At 37.7% G+C, this 16644-nt stretch overlaps 2 protein-coding genes across 3 annotated transcripts; one reads left to right on the forward strand and one right to left on the reverse strand.

The window, feature by feature from the left end:
* The first annotated feature begins 393 nt into the window (after nucleotides 1–393).
* On the forward strand, nucleotides 394–11604 carry LOC103696908 (cytochrome c oxidase-like protein). 2 transcript variants are annotated; one of them, XM_026801058.3, is made up of 5 exons: nucleotides 394–656; nucleotides 761–867; nucleotides 1021–1063; nucleotides 9016–9090; nucleotides 11297–11604. In XM_026801058.3, the coding sequence occupies exons 1-4, from the start codon at nucleotides 521–523 to the stop codon at nucleotides 9048–9050; spliced, it is 321 nt and encodes a 106-aa protein (XP_026656859.1). In that variant the 5' UTR covers nucleotides 394–520; the 3' UTR covers nucleotides 9051–9090; nucleotides 11297–11604. The 2 variants fall into 2 exon arrangements, with proteins under 2 accessions (XP_026656859.1, XP_008776851.1); XM_008778629.5 differs by lacking the exon at nucleotides 9016–9090 and having other exon boundaries at nucleotides 407–656.
* A 1437-nt stretch (nucleotides 11605–13041) lies between these two features.
* Nucleotides 13042–15830, reverse strand: LOC103696909 (uncharacterized). The gene is made up of 2 exons (XM_039115713.3): nucleotides 15523–15830; nucleotides 13042–14851 (listed from the first exon to the last, which is right to left on the reverse strand). Exon 2 carries the CDS (start codon nucleotides 14735–14737, stop codon nucleotides 13388–13390), a length of 1350 nt encoding a protein of 449 aa, XP_038971641.2. The 5' UTR covers nucleotides 14738–14851; nucleotides 15523–15830; the 3' UTR covers nucleotides 13042–13387.
* Nucleotides 15831–16644: the final 814 nt, after the last annotated feature.

The raw sequence follows: 16644 nt of genomic DNA on the forward strand, positions 1-16644 counted from the left end.
TATAATAAGAAATAAAAATTTGTCGTTAGGAGATATTTAAATATAATATAATAGAATTATTGGTAATTTTATTTTCATTTTTAAGTAAAATCATGACCATAAAAAATAATAAAAATAAATATGAGCATTATCCAGTGATAGTGTAATGCTAATAAAATATATTTTATTAATAAATACTAATAAAAATAAAATTTATTAATATCAACCCATATTAAGTAAAAATGGTTATTAAAAATATTATTAATTTTTGTATTAATTTAATAGTGCTAATAAATTAATTTAATAGAGTGTGATGAGCTAAATTTTTTTAATAATATTATATTATTATATTTTGATAAATAACTGTATTAAATGAGTACACTATTTATTATCCAGAGTCCACTTAATTAATGGAGCTGTCCCCATTCTAGTATTATGCTGATTAGATTAGACATTAGATATATTAGAGAGAGGAGAGTCCCGAGGGGGAAGCAGAGACCGGATCGTCGAATCGAGAGTCGCAAGGGAACGAGACGGAGCGATGGCGACGTCCATGGCAAGATCGGGTCTTCGAGCGGCGGCGGCCGCCGCCCTCCGTGGAGAGGCGAAGAGCGGCGCCCGCCCGGTTCTTCTCAACAAGAGGAGCTTCTCCGCCTCTGCCCACCACGACGACGCCTGTTTGTTTTCCCGATCTCAATCTCTTCTTCGTCTTCTGGATTCTAGTCTTAGGGTTAGTGGTTCGGTTCTTCGAATTTGTACCTTTTTTCCTCCGTTTCTTCAGATGAGACCGCGAAATGGGAGAAGATTACATACGCTGGAATCGTGACCTGCACCATTCTGTCCATCTATAACCTGTCCAAGGGCCATCCCCACCATCCCGAGCCGCCGGTAAGCTTTTCTTGCTCGCTTTTTATCATAATTTTTTCTTAGCTATGCGAATATTTCCTTTCCTTTTTTTGGGGGTGGGTGGGGGGGTGGCGGGGTGCGGGGGGCGGGGCTGTACGTTGTTTCTAACAAATAATAAAAGTCTTTTTTTGGCAGCCTTACCCATATCTGCACATCCGGAACAAGGAATTCCCCTGGGGTATGTTTCCTAACATATTTACTCCTGGCTAATGTATAACTATTGGTGCTTGTTTTCCTTTCGATTCCAAGGTATATCAACATGCCGAATGGTAGTAGAAAGAATCAAACATGTTACTCTAAACCATTTTGTATCATGCCCGATTATTTGGCTAGGTTCACACTTTCTATTTTATGTGTGATAGCACATATATTCAGCAAATTTTTGAAGGGCATTTATATGTTAACAAACTCTTCCATTGAAGTCCCTTTTGCAAAAATTCGATCATGATATTATGAAAAACATGCATTTTTTATTTTGCTGACTAATGGTGTGATATTTCCAGTTGTGTGTAATATTGTTGAGTTATTGCCGCTTTAAGCTTATGTTTCTCTTTGTATAACTTCATTTCCTATTTCTCTTCCACTAAACAAAAAAATTCTCATCATGAAAATATATGAATCCTGGTTTTCTGAAGATTAATATGCTTGTAATTTCCATGAATTGCTTGCCAAACTGGTTTTGGTAATTGAGCTCTTTCAGCATAGTCATCGGATGCAATTGCCGTTTGTTAATCAAGGCTTTATATTGAGAAGCCTAGAAATAGTTGACAAGATTTTGCTTTTCTTTCTTTTTGTGGGACGTAGTAAACCTATTCTAGCTGTTTTCAGTGGTTATTTCTGTCATTCACATTCTCTTGTTTTTGCTGCTCCTTGTTTCCAAAAACGAAAGAAATAGGTCTGGTAATCATCTCCATGAATGTTTGGATCTTAACGATCCAGGTTCAGGATGTAACATTTAATGATAAGACATGCTGCTTGTGTATGTGGTTTTTTGGACATCTGAATGGAATGTTCATACAAATTGTTAGTATGCATTGCAAGGGAGGAATGCTTCCTTGGGTTTGAATGTTTGCCTGATCTATATCATGCCGCTTTCAATATCTGTATACTAAAGGTGAGGAGCTGGGAGCCATAACCTGTCATTTATTTTGTACAATTTTCCTCAATCAGTAGGGAATATCCTTATAGATTAAGGGATTTGTTCCCATAAGTTCTGAAAGTAGCTGAAAGTTCCTAAGAATATTTAATTATACTAGAGTTTTGGCACTTGCTATGCATGTGATAGGAAAAGAGTAAAATAAAGAACAGCCAGATAGTATAGGAGATGGAGAAACGATGCTCAAGACCCGGGGGGGGGGGGGGGGGGGGGGGGGGGGGACCTTACATCTTCCACATCGGAGCCCTGCCATGTTTCACAAAAAATATTTAATTTTAACAAAGTTCACGTACACAGGTGTGTCCAGTTGTAGAGTTTAAGTATGGCCCAAAGGCCTAGTGAGTCTTATATTATATTTATACCCCAACCCGAAGCTGACCCTTTCCTTCAATTGCCCAGTTATGGAACAAAATCTGAACCCAAAACCCAATGGGTCTAGGTCTGGGTCTGGGTTTTAGACTCTACCTTATAGCACCCTTACTTAGACCCAAAACTTTATGAGTTTGGAATGGGTTCAAGTGAGGTCCCTGAGACATTTTGGGTTTGTGTTTAGCTGTAGTGAGAATGTATGTCTAAACTGGACCCTGTACAATTATACAGCTTATTGGGGTATGGGTATAAATTTTTTGAACCCAAATCAATCCAAGCTTGATTGGAACTCGACATTTTTTACCTAATATTATTTTTCATATCATATCATACAGTTACTTTTATACCCGTATCTATTCTCAAAAGTTTTATCGAGGATTTTTATATTGAAATTCTTTAGGAATTTAGGGGTGGCAGTGGTACTAGCCAAATTCTTGATCATGATTAATCTTCTCTTCATCCTTGTCGCTGGGTCCTAGCTTCTTGCATGAGAACAGTTATGACCATTGATCCCTTTTCCTCTTGAAAATTCAAGCTGCCTCCGACCTTTAACACTAACATCTTGATCACGTGACCTTGTTGCTAACTTAATGAGTGGTCGACCTCAAACCCTAGGTTATGGTATGAAATGTTGTTTAGATTGGGGTTGGATTGTAAATTTTAAATTGTAGAGCAGGGTGAGTGGGATCATGCATTGTAAGATTTCAGAAATCTTTAAAATATATCAAAAATTTAACAAACCAAAAAGTAAATAACAAATCACAAGAATAGGAGAAGTTTGGTTATTAGTGAGAGAAATATAATTTCTAACAATAGAGTTTAGCACAGTGAAGAGAGAAAACAAGGTTGAATTTGCTCAAAAAAAGAAAATAGTATTGCATGGGGTAGAAGAGGGAGAGAATAATAGTAAACTAGAAGAATGAGAGAAAGAGAGAGAGAAGAAGGGGCCTGCTATACTTTTAATCATTTTCACAAAAATCTCAATCCAATAACCTAGATGCAATTTTGCAAAAATCTCCTTTTAACATGTACTGCTGTACTCCTTCTCTTGTCTTATAAGGACTTATATATACTAAATAGACAGTTAATCAATGCTTGCCCGATAGACTGATTTGAGTCCTAATTTAGAGATTAGAATTCTTCATGCAGCCAATTGATTATTATCTGAGAAAGCCAGCTGGTTACCTTTTTAGTCCTAATTCAAGTTCAAATAGAACTCTTTAAAATGAAAGTAAATCAATACCTTGAGTGTCCAAAATTCCTTTAAAATCATCCTAAGAGTCAGTAAAGTAAATCCTTATTATAATCAAGAATATATCCATCTATTTAAAAGAATACCAAACCAAGTGTATGGGAGGACTGATTTCACTCAGCTGATGCATGAAACAGGGGAAGCGTGACTCTATTTCGTGTGGGTAGTGCATAAACAGCTTATTTCAGTGGATTGAGCGATCGAGTGGATCAGACAATCCACGATTTGGATTGTATGATCCAAAATTGGATCCTCCGATCTTTTCAAAAATGATTCAAATGCCCAATTTGGATTGCTTGGTGTTGTTTTGATCTGGAATGTATGACAAGATCGTGGATCGTCTAATTTTGACAGCACTGATGGTGTGGTTGTACTTAATCCAAGCTTGATCTAGTGTAGTCCAATTTAAGTCTTCCTTGAAATTATTTTCAGACCAGGTAACTAGGATCCAAGTTTGGCCCATTTCTTATTCAAGCATGCCTAATTTCAAATCAAACTGTGCATGTGCCTATTTCAATCAGCTTGCTATCCTTAAAGCAAGTTGCATTGGACTAAGCTAAATCAAGCTCAAATTGATCTTCACTCAGGTATTTTAAATGTACAGTGAACAAACTTTTGGTTTAGGTAATTTTTACCAGATAGGTCAGAGGGAGGGGGGCTTTTGTTGGAAATTGGATTGTGGGAGGGTGCCCAGTGTTAGCAGAGGTTGGAGGTGGTGGTTGTGATTAGAGGGGGAGTCTTAGTGGGATGGTTTAAGGCCAGAGCAGGAGTTTGTTGCCAACAATGTCAGACTTTGGAGTGGTAGGCCTCAAACTTGCTATTTGGCTATATGCTAGAGAGGATTGAAGGGCTGGGAGGGCTGAGGATTTAGGCATGGTGATGGTGGGAGGTGAAGAGAGTAGAAAGGCTGAGGTTTTAGGCTTGGTGATGGTGGGACATGAAGAAAGCAAAGAGGGATGTGGGCATAGATTGAATGGGAATGGGAAGATGAGGGGATTGCTTGGTTTCTTGGAATCTTTGAGAAAGTTTGTTTGAGATCCTCCCCTTTATTCGGCTGGATTTATGTTAACCATTAGATTGATTCCAATGGCTGATCCTTGATTAAGCAAGTATAGGTCTGTGCCTTCTTTGATCTCTTCTTAATGCTATTTTTTATTAAATTTTCTTCTTATTGCTTTCTTCTGTTGCAAATTGATGATTGGGTGTATCAAGGATTTCTTTTGGATTAGTCAATTCCAAAATAGTATTATCAATTTTGTAGAGTGGGGAGTTTATTCATGTACTGATCTTATTCTTGCATTATAGTTCAACATTTTTTCTTAATTGTTGTTCTTATTTTATACAATGTTGCCATTAATGTTTTTTGAAAATGTGAATATAACTAAAAAAAGGGTATCTTGGTGCACAAGGCTCCCATCACTAAGGGTTTGGGGAGGGTCAAACATATGCAGCCTTATCCCTGCATGTGGAGAGGCTAGTTTTGTGTTTTGAACCCGTGATACCCAACTCACAATGGAGTAGCCTTAACGTTGTGCCAGGACCCGCCCTCTATGTGAATGTAAAGACCGATATAGAACATTAAAGATGCAGACTTCGTACTCTTGCAGCTATTGCTTTCTTATGATTGTTAGTTTGAACTGTAATTTTTCACCATTACAATCGGAGAAACAAGTTTTAGCCTGCTTATTGATAATGGTATTAACGGACATGGTTTTGATGGTCCATGTAGTGCCAAAGGCCTTAAAGGTATTGTAGTATCTGTTTATTTAAATTAGAGGGGAGAACTCATAAAAAATAAAATCTTCGTGTTCGTAAAGTATACTTCCTTCATTGCCATAGCAATTTTGCTTATCATTCAAAAGATGACATGACTTCACAATGAAAATACTTGAATTCATGCATTTGCACACATAGTGAAGGAAAAGAGGTATGAAATCCTGCATTTTTGGTAAAACTACAAAGATGATCACCTCATATAAAATTGACCAAGCATGCAATAGAGAATAATTGTAAAATTTATCATCTTTTGAGCTGCAATTTAATGATAAACATGTTTGCCCGGAACTGTAATTAACCAAGAGAGAGAGTATGGAAAGATTCTCTTTTTAAGAGGAAGAAGAATAATATAGTAGCCTTGCTCGGACCTGTAAACATATTAACCTAACAACAGACACAAGTAACAAAAAGGTAGAAGTAGTGAAAAATAAAAGAAAAATAAATGTCACTAGTATTGCTTTTTTATGATGCCATAGAGGGTAACTTTTAAGTTGAATAACAAAATAATGCTAGCCTGTTGGAACATTGAGAATAAATTTCTCACTACTAACTCAACTAATGGAGTAGTTGTTGCTACACTCTGACAATGGCTCAGGTATTCGCTTCCTCCTTTTTTTGAAAGTTTGCACAGTGGATATTCTATGCAATCTTAAGCTTGATAGTAGAACAAGGGATGAAGAAGTAAGGGATGAAGAAGTAATAGATATCCATTTCTGGCTATGTTGTCCTTTATGGCAGGTAAACATATTTGCACCAATGGAAATCCTTCACCTGGTAGATAAATGAAATTATCAATAAAATAAAATCCTTAATTACATCCTTAAAATCTGAAGCTCTCTTAAGCACAGAATCTGTAGAGTTCAACCTTATCATGTCTAAAATTGTCCAAGACAGTTTCATTTTAGCTGTAAATCAATAAATAATTATAGATGTTGTGATGATGACTAGAGGAATTTATAGCATCACAAATTCTATTAGCTTGTTTGTCTATCTTTTTAATTCCTTTTCTCACTATCAAATTTATGTGAGGTCATCTTATTTGTAGTTTTACCAGAACAAGTAGGATGCCACATGTTAACTATTACTGCTCCCTCTCATCATTTTCTTTTTCTTGCTAAATACATGAATATAAGTGTTTTCACAATGGCATGCCACTGCTTTTGGATGATAAGCTCAATCTTACTGTAGTGAAGGTAGGTACTAGGTAGTATGTCTCATGAAATTGCGATTTTTCATCTTTTACAAACTCATGTCCATCTTTTAATCTTTTCTTCTTACTTTATAAGAGGACTTAGCAAAAACAAAAAAACAAAAAAACATGTTGGCCTTTGACACGAGGTGGACCATCAACACTAAGTTGGACATTATAAACAGTAATCGGCCTACCCAAAAAAAAAGTAATTGGTGGATTAAAATCTGTTTGGGTCATTGTAATAGTGGAGAAATACACTTCTAGGACAAGGAAACAACCTAGGGAGCACAAATTTTGCATTGTAAGTGTTCTCCATCACATTCAGAAGTTTATGCTATATAACTGTATATAAAGAGAAATCTTGGAGTTGGACATATGAAGCTGGACTCTAAAAATGAAGCCTCCAGATAATAATTATGGAAGTTTTCTATTTAGAAAGACTCTTGCGGGACCCATGCAGTTAAGAGAGGGTGGGGAGGGGGAAGAGAGAGGAGTTCCAGAACACAAGGATGGATTCCATACTGCTAAAGCCTCTGTGTAATGGGATAAATCTTCGAGTGCTTAATAATGAGTAGTCTCTTGTGAGAGCCCACATAATCAGAGAGAGAGAGAGAGAGTATAATTCTCTCAAATTCCGTGCATTGCACATGACGGTGACTAGTTGATATAATGGTAAATCAACTAAAGTTTGAAATATTCTTCTTGAATCTATGTATACTGGCATTTGAAATGTTCACACAGTAGCTGCGCTGCTTTTTGTTGCTGTCCTTCAGATCTGGCTGTAAGAGAGCTTCCAAACATTTTTTTATACTTTGGCCATCTGAAAACATGATTGAACTCAACAGAAGACCAATCATCAACATTGATATAAATTTCTGCAAATGCAAGAAAACGACTTAACAAGCAATAGTATACAATCAAATATATGTATATAATCTCTTAGGTAATTGAAACAGTTCAGCAAACATTTCAGACTTAACTTTACAAGCAAATGACTCAAGCATAATTTTTCTAGTATATACACATTCTTTTTGCACAAATAACTCGGGCCATAACATAGACTGGACAATGTAACTTACTTCAATTTTCCACATCCTATACTGCACATTTGAGATTATAGTACACCAAAAATAACTTTTGATGGAACAATCATAGAACAACTTCCAATAAAACATATGAATATTAATTTATAATACAAATGTAGCTACAAATTCAAAATAACATAAATATGTTAAATGAGAAACCTTATGAAAAAGTTAAGATCATTTTTTCTGAGAAAAAAAGAAAGCCAAGGCAGCAACAGACACCAATAACTACTGCATGGCTTCAGTTACAGCAGCAAGAACCATTCTTGATGGCTGCAGCTGCCGCAATAGTGGCAGCTGCTGCCATTGTGGATAACAATGGTGACAGAAACAATCTGGAGCTGACTAGAAAAATAAAATTAGAGCCATCAGCTCCAACAACTGCAACCGCCAGCAATTTCATAGCCCTTATCCAGTGCATCCACCCACCCACCGCCACTATGTTATTGTCATTCTCTTGGCCACAGGCTAGGGCATAAATCTACCATCTGCATCAGGTTACTGTGTAACTAGCTCACTTAAATCTGATCCATTTTTTTCACCCAAGAATGTTGAGTTCTTGACTTGAAAGTGTTCAGCCATCTGGCCTCCTTAATAGGCCGTGCAAAACTAAGGGAGGCTACCCTGCCTTTGGTGGGCGCACAGGCAGCTGACTATGACTGGGTTTTATATCCTCGTTGGTAATAAAGATGGGGAAGATATGAAGTTCTTTTGAACAGGGCACATTAGCCCAACAAAATGAGACAAAACTAATCGTGAGAGGGTTTCTTTGAATCAGGAAGTACAGATACTGCATTATCTATCTGATGACATTTAGATCGCATCACAAATGGATAGGAGAATAAGAAATTAGTTTTATATGGTTGGTAGCCTTGACAATGCTTTTAGTTTAATAAAAAAACCAATATTTTCCTTGAATTGACATTAATTAGGTAATTTGTTACTCTCTTAAATGCGTATAAATTCGGATAAATATAACACTAAAGTGTATTGGTTAAAGGAAAAGAGGATCGCCTTCCTACTTGGGATTATCAAGTCTTCAGTGGCTTCTGCTGATAAGCGACAAACATTAATGGCTTATACTGTGATTTTTAAATCCAACTATATATAGGTGCTTGTAAGGCTGGCAGCTTGATTTGTACTCATTAATATGTCTCCCATGTTTATGGAAGTTTAATTTGAATTGCAAAAAAAAAAAAAAAATGTGGTGCTACTTCAAGATGTTGTACATTTGATATTTATTTACATCGTAAATCTATTTAAACCTGTAACTTCCTCTTTAACCTTTTCCTTTGAATAGATGGAGATGCTTCTTTCCCTATGCATAGATGCTAAATATTTTATAGGTGCCTGAAAAAGCTTGTTTCTTAAAAAGGTAATACTGTGCAAATTTCCATATAGGAATCCAACTATACATGTACCAAGTTGTTGTTCTAACACAAACATGTAATCCCTGTATATTGTATTAGCTATGTGGACTTTCTTTTCTCTCCTCCCGGCTTGCATTTCTTCCTTTTTACAGGAACCCTGCTCCTTGCTTGCACATAATTTCCCGATCACTTGCATGTCGAAATTGTGAATGATTGTTGAAAAGGAAATATTTTGCTTGTGAATGTGGGGATGTCTTATGTCTGGTTGATTTAATGGCATACTATTAGCTCATCATGTTCTCATTTGTCAGACTACTAAAGAAGTCTAACATCTTGTATATAAGTGTTGATCTTGATCTTCAAAAACCAAATGAGTTCTAATGAAGATCATACTTTCTACGTTCTACGTCTTTGCTCTTCAATATAAGATATATGTACAATATATTCAGTTTGAGATCCACTCGTTCATGTCATGTATAATTAGTAGTCCTCAAGCAAACTATGAAAAACTAATATTTCTCATTATTGTTCTTTCCTTTGTTTGATTTTTTTGGGGAGGGTTAATGCTTTGGTGTTTCTTTATTTTTTAGGATTCGACCACTTAAGTTTAGTTCTCTTCCTTATTTTTATCTCAACTAGGGGAAACCTTTACTTGAAAGAGAGGCTATGTCAATAATTTTATGTTACAAGATCTACCAAACCGATCAAGTGCCGTACCGGTCGATGACCGGTTCAATACAATACGGATACTTGGTACATAGTGGTGTACTGGTACACCATTTTCATTTTTTTATTTATTTTTTATTGTTTCAATTTTTTAATGCTTTCAGTATTTATCTAACGATTGTGGTTGTTTAATTTAGGATTTAAATTTTGTTTTGATATCTTTTATGTCAAATTGGTCTCGCATCTTGACACATATGCTATAATCGACAAATTAATGCAATTGTAATATAATTGAAGGCATGAATACATATAATTGAATACACATGCTGTATATTAAATGGATTTGAAATACAAAATATGTATTGACATCTAAAATTTTATGGAGTGCCTATGTCCTTCGTGATGTTGTGATTCTGGTCATAGTTTGTGTCTAGTATATTACTCCAACTTTTCAGATAATTTGTTGGTTAGCCATATGGTTCATAAGCTTCGCCTCCTAGATAATGATCATGATATTAATCCTTTGTTTAATACTGGATTGGCCATCCGAAGATCGAGGCAACAAAATCTAACCTATAAGCTACCTAAGGTTGTGGAGATTAGTAGCCATTCGAATACGATATCTCAGAAAAAGGATATCCATGCTAGCTTAGCTTTACAAAATAGGATTCTATATACAACTTAGATCCAGATATATCCTGGGACCCACCCTATTCCATATGCGAGGTTGTCTATAGCAGTAAGATTATGTCCCAAACCATCTGGATGTGTCTGCTTCCTGTATGCAATCATATCCTCGTGGGCTCGATTAGGCCATGCACCATGGTCCCCATCTCGAGGTTCGTCATCTTATTACCGGAACTCATACCAGTGCCACACTAGCACAATGTTCGCACGGTACGATACGAAATTTTTTTGACGTATCGAGTATCGGTATGCCACCCATACCGGGTACGGATGCCGAATTGGTACGGTATGCCCCGTACCGTCTGATTCAGGCCGCCACAGTATATCATGCCCCGTTTTGTATGGTATGAGTGAATTGCAACAAGAATCCTTGATTTAGCAAGTAATATGCATATTCATGAACATCTTACCTCGATTTTGGCTTGAATTCGGCAAGAATTTGCTATTTTTTGACTTTTCTCGTGGATTATAAAAAAAAAAAAAAAGGAAGGAAGAGCAGGAGAAGGCATAGGAAGGCCTTCTCTGCCTCCTCTATTAGTGAGGTGAAATGGTTGGCCGAATTGCCCAAATCGCCTCGAACTGAGCTAAATTAGGGGTGGGTTAATTCAAGCCATTTAGGCCCTGAACCAATCTAACCGTGCGGTTCATGCTGCTTCCATCCTGGTATGAGTTGGTATGTTCAATTTAGTGCTTGTTTTTGTTATTCTTATCTCACTGTTGTACTTACCAGTAAAATTATAAATACAAAGCTTTGCATCTTGCACCTTTGAATTTATTCTTATTCTCTGTCAATGCTGTGTGTACCTCTTCTTGATTCACTATTTTGGCCTAACACATTTCTTGGCATATCGTATACAGGTCCCGATGGGCTTTTTGAGAAGAAGCATTCTGAGCACTAGGATATACCTTTGTTAGGAGACTTCTAGTTGTGTTCAATAATCTCCGCTGGTTGTGAAGTGAAATTCGAGCAGACATATTTCGAATCTATCTTCTAGTTTTTCTTTCTTGCAAATCTAATAAGCTTGTTGAACCTACTTTCAGTATTGAAGATACTGCAGTTTGACATAATTGTATGCTGTAGATCTCTCAGCAAATATGTAGCCTTCGGTTTGGTTGAGCTTTGTTTAATTTAAAGTATGCTTGTGCTCGGTTATCGCTGAGCAGAACTGCTGGAATGAAGTGTGATGCAAGTGAACTGCTTTTGTGGAGTGGTGCTTCTACCCTTTGCATATATTTTGCAGCTCGCAGGAAGAAATCCTTTGTCGTAGTGAGATGGATCATTAAACATGTATATTCCAATCCACATTTATTACTCATCAATATTAAGCCACAGAGCCTTTTTTTTCTGCTTAACCCTAGAGTACCAGAAAATTTGAGGGTTAGGTTTGTAACTGCCATCACAATTGCAGATGAGCGAAATTAGTTTGTTTTTTTTTTCTGTGCCTCCCCCATATGCAGGAATTAAATTCTATAGCGAACCTTTAAATGCTTATCGTTGGTATTGTTATTTTATGGCGTCCATTATCCTGGGAAGGTCCCAAGTTTGGGATGATATTACCTCGCTAACTTCTTACAAAGAGATCATCAATATGTATAAAATTGGTCCCACCTTCTTCCAACAAAGAGCTGCAAGTTAAAAAATTGATACTTTCATGTGTATCAGAAGGCTAATTCAGCTGCTGAGCAAGTGGTATCATATTTTGGAGGAACCAGACGAATGTTCCCAACCGCTTGGTCAGTTTTTTTGTTTTCCTGACTTTATTGGTTGTACTTATTTATATTTAGCGTGAGGTGCCGATGTTAAAAATATATATTAAAAAAAAAAAGGGTTACTTTCAACTGGTGGATCTACGGGGCGCGAAAGAGTAAAATGTAACTCTCAAGATTTGTAAGTTATGATTCGTTTTGAGAAGATCTTGTAGCAGTGTTAAGGATCCTTTTTTCAGATCTGGGAAACCAAGGCTATGGCAGCTTAATAGCAATCTCATTGTAGATGGAACATCCTATCGCAGAACTCCGTTTCAAAGTCAGAGTGGGCAGGAAAGAACACGTGGCTCAACAAAGGGCGCCTGAAACCTTAAGAGACACACAATCGAACAGCAAACTAGAGCAGTTTTAGCACTGATGATGTTTTCCTTTCAGATGTCACCTAGTTAGCAAGCAAAAATTTCCAAAAAGTCAAGTGGTGGGAACTTCCCATCATTAAAGCATGCAAAGGTGGTCAGTCTCCCTCTTCTCAGGAGGATATTGTTCAACAATCAACACCTTCCCAACTTCCCAGTATTTCACCTCATTGTTCATATGATGGCGAGAACAAAAATACAGACCAGTTGTTTAGGTCACCATACCCGGCTCGGTGTTTTTGAAGGGGTTGCGTACCAGAGATCCTAGATACTTCTTTACCAACATCAGCCCTGAATACTTGTCAATAACAGTTGTAGACATGGATAAACTGATGCTCTCTAAGTTGATGGCACCAACATTGGCAAGCTGAGTGGTTACCAAAATATGGAAATTTTAAATCAAAAGTACAGAGGCTGCAGGTCATGGCTAGAAACTTAGCTGTTGGTGTCATCAAGAACATATGAACATTCACAAAATAGTTGGTAGAGTTGGGAGTTTGGCTCTTTTCATCCAAACCCTATTAAGCTCATTCGTCCAGAAGAAAGGAGTTCAAGTCTTTACTTGAATAACAAAAATAGAGAGAAGCAACCCCAACAAGTCGGGCGTGGTTCTGGATGTAGAGCTACTCTTTGATTAACATTTCAGATTCCATCATCTACGCATCTCAGTAATGGGCATACTTTGCATGTACCCATGGAAATATCATCAGAGAAGTTATCGTGCAAACGCTCAAGGTTACCTCAGAAAAACAAAGATAACAAGGCCACTTTACTAAGCTCACTTTCACAGCCAATGCAGAAGCCTTTCGCATCCTGAAATCATCCGTCACTTTGCAGCTTCATCTGCCATGCTCTTTACTTCATTTTGCATGGCACGTAAGGTTGACAGATCTATACGAGCGTCTCTCTCTTCTTCTGTGACCATTTTATGCAAAGATTCAGTGAATTCACCCTGAATTGGATCTCCACTGTTGTGTGTACCCAAGGACATGGAGGAGTGCTCTCCAGCATCCTCTCGCCCGACAGTTGTATTAGACCTCTCAGCCAGTCCTTCCATCATCACATTTTTCAAGTTGATCTTATTTCCCTCAGAATTTTCCATAATGCTGTTCTTTGGAACTGAATCCCTGCCGAAAGTTTCATTCTGGAGAAGCACACTGTCGGGCACAGCATCAGATACTGTTGAGCTAGTCTGTGTTTCTGTTTGATTGTTGGATACAGCTGATGTTGAATTGGCATGTGCTTCTACATGATTGCTAGTTGCAGATGATGTTGTAGAGTTGGTCTGCAGTTCTCTCTGATTGCTGCTGGGAGACCCTTCCGAATTATTGAATCCAAACTTCGATCCTTTTTTCTCGATAACAGTCCTGTTCGTGGTTGGATAGTCATCCCGGTTGGTCTTGCTCCCTGCCAAAACAACACCCATAATATTATCCTTGGAGACATCTGCCGCTCGAACACTCAAATCACTATTAGTCTTCGAAGCATCATCTGCTCCATCAGCCATATCATCCGCATCCACATATTTCTCCTCCGTGTTTTCCATTACTTCCTCACCCGCATCACCATCTTCATCATCAGAATTTTTTGCTTGATTTTCTCGGCGTACAGCACTGGATACATCATCTCTTTTATAACTTTCTTCACGTGCCTTGTGAGAAGAATCCTCTTCAGGGTCTTGGTCATCCAATGGCTGTGTCTCCTCACCCTGACCATCCTTGTCTTCTTCATTGGTCAGTTCTCCATTCTCAGCTTCCTCATCAGCCCTCTCTTGATCCTCCTGCTCATCATCTCTCTCTTGATCTTGCTCATCTATCTCATCATCTCCATCTCCTCCAGCTTCTTCATCCTCCATTGCTTGTTTGACCTCCCGATCTTCTTCTTCTTCTTCAACTTCTTCATTGCCTTCTTCCTTGTCATGAATGCCATTCCCAGAGCTGTTCTCCTCACCACGAGAGAGATCCTTCCTGCCAAGTTTTAAGAACTCTAACTGACTCTCGACTATCTTCTCCGAAGCCTTCAAATTCCTCTCTTCTAGTGCCCTTTTCTTATTATAAGAATGCTTCAACTGGTAAACAAGCCAGAAGCAGACAGCAGCCAGGAGGCACAACTGAAGAATATTTTTCACCCTAAGCCCCTTGCTCCTCTGGTTTCTACTGGATACCTGCCTCATCATTGTGATTCTCTTCTATGAAATTACTCCAAACTATTCCCCCCACCACAATATTGCTAAACCACTCACTTTGAACTATCTCCTTTGCATAATATCAGCAATGGCACCCCCTTGAATCTGTGCAATATGAGCAAAGAAATTATTTTGAAAAAAAATAATCAGGGCAATGATTCTTGTCATATTTAGAGATGACTAGGAGAAGAATCATGATCAATTAAGAAAATACTCAAGGACATGAACAAGTGATATTCCTTTGAATGGAAATTCTCAGAAAAGCATAGCAGGTGAAACAAACTAACGTTAAATTCCAAATTGTTCACAATAAAGACTTCTACATAGCAGCATTAATTTAATAACTTTCATACCATGCACATCAGAACCCTAAGTATCCAAAATCCATTCTGAATCCAGGCTGGGAACCACATCAAAACTAGTTACAAACTTAAAATCCCAAAACGAATCAAGAAAGCAAACGACACAGTACCCTTCCTTCCCAAGAAACAAAAAGAACAAGAAAAAGTAAAAAAAGACTACCCCTTCAAACATACCTAAACCCCATCCTTGATCCTAAAAAAAAAAAAAAAAAAAACATCAAAATCTAATCTTTTCAACTCATGAAGCCAACTCACATCCCAAAACCCGATTTGAAGAGAATAACGGTGAAAAAAGAAACCATTCGTCAATAAAGAACCCCCAAAACCCAGCAAGAACAAAAAAGGGGGAACCAAAGGATCCATCTCCGAAGGATCAAAAACAAACAAAAATGAACAGAGAGGTGGGAGAAATACCTGAACGAAAGAGGCTCCTCTTCCCTTAACGTGTGACGAGAGAGAGCGAGCGAGAGAGGCCAGAGGGTTGAAGCGCTTTGGATTTATGAAGTGCTTGATAGTTTGGGGAACAAAACTCTTAAGTTCCAAGAGTATGATATAAGTAACAACAACTTTTTCTTGGGAGTTGGCATGGATGTTTTGCTGATAAGAGGCCGAAGGCGAGTCATGCCATCAGGAGGTCGTGTCATGCTCGATGATGGCGCCATGCTGTCCCTTGGGCACAATGCATGGATCATATGAAGCCAAGGAGTATTCCTGTGCGACCCACTATTTTTATTTTCCCTATTGGATTATACAATGGTAGAATGCATACGTCCCAAAAAAAAAAACAGAATAATAAATATTCCAAAAATAGATCAGAGCAGCAAGCCGTCGAGTATCTTCCATCAAATATCTTTAGAATACTCGGCAGCAAGCCATCCAGTCGGCATTACCATTCATCTTGTGATATATATGACCTGGTGGTAAAGCTTCTTAGCATCCTCAAAATATTCGATAGCAATAAGTGACCCCGATCTATATGGAACTATCCTATGGCCCATCCAACTGCAGATGGCTAATCACTCTCTAGGTTTACATGGTTTACTCATAGCACCGATTAGCATAATTTATCTCTTCCCGTGCTCCTCTCAATTCAGTCTTTAAGAAAATAGTATCACATAGGTGGCATCCCCGTAGATACCAATTCCAAGTTTGGGCGTCTGATGACAAGATCTACTGTTTCAATCACATTTCTAAAGGTGTGTGATGGCCAAGCACCACCAAGTATTAACCATAAGAATTTGTGATTTATCTTGAGAAAATTTCTATGACAATAGTTGTGGAGGATTTTCACTATAATCCTTAGCTTGTTCTTCATTTTGTATCTAATGATAGACTTGTGTTATATAAGCAATCCAAGCTAATTAGCATTGATTGATCCGATGATAGTAAAAAGATTAATTTTACAGGCCATTCAACCTAATTTGGCACGCATGCTAGGAGTCTTCGGATGTGTTCTGATTCTTGGATGTAAACAAGACATCTCAAATTATCTCAAATACATGCTAAGATAGATAATGCTGCAATACATGGCTATTG

This window comes from Phoenix dactylifera, chromosome 9, assembly GCF_051530095.1.
Source record: "Phoenix dactylifera cultivar Ajwa chromosome 9, Ajwa_hap1_PhDact_Kaust_v1.1, whole genome shotgun sequence".
NCBI lineage: Eukaryota > Viridiplantae > Streptophyta > Magnoliopsida > Arecales > Arecaceae > Phoenix > Phoenix dactylifera.

Coding starts and splice junctions, on each gene's coding strand:
- LOC103696908 (XM_008778629.5), top strand. CDS start 521: ATGGCGACGTCCATGGCAAGATCGGGTCTTCGAGCGGCGGCGGCCGCC. Junction 657..760: donor TGCCCACCACGACGACGCCT/GTTTGTTTTCCC, acceptor CCGTTTCTTCAG/ATGAGACCGCGAAATGGGAG. Junction 1,064..11,296: donor GAACAAGGAATTCCCCTGGG/GTATGTTTCCTA, acceptor TATCGTATACAG/GTCCCGATGGGCTTTTTGAG.
- LOC103696909 (XM_039115713.3), bottom strand. CDS start 14,737: ATGATGAGGCAGGTATCCAGTAGAAACCAGAGGAGCAAGGGGCTTAGG.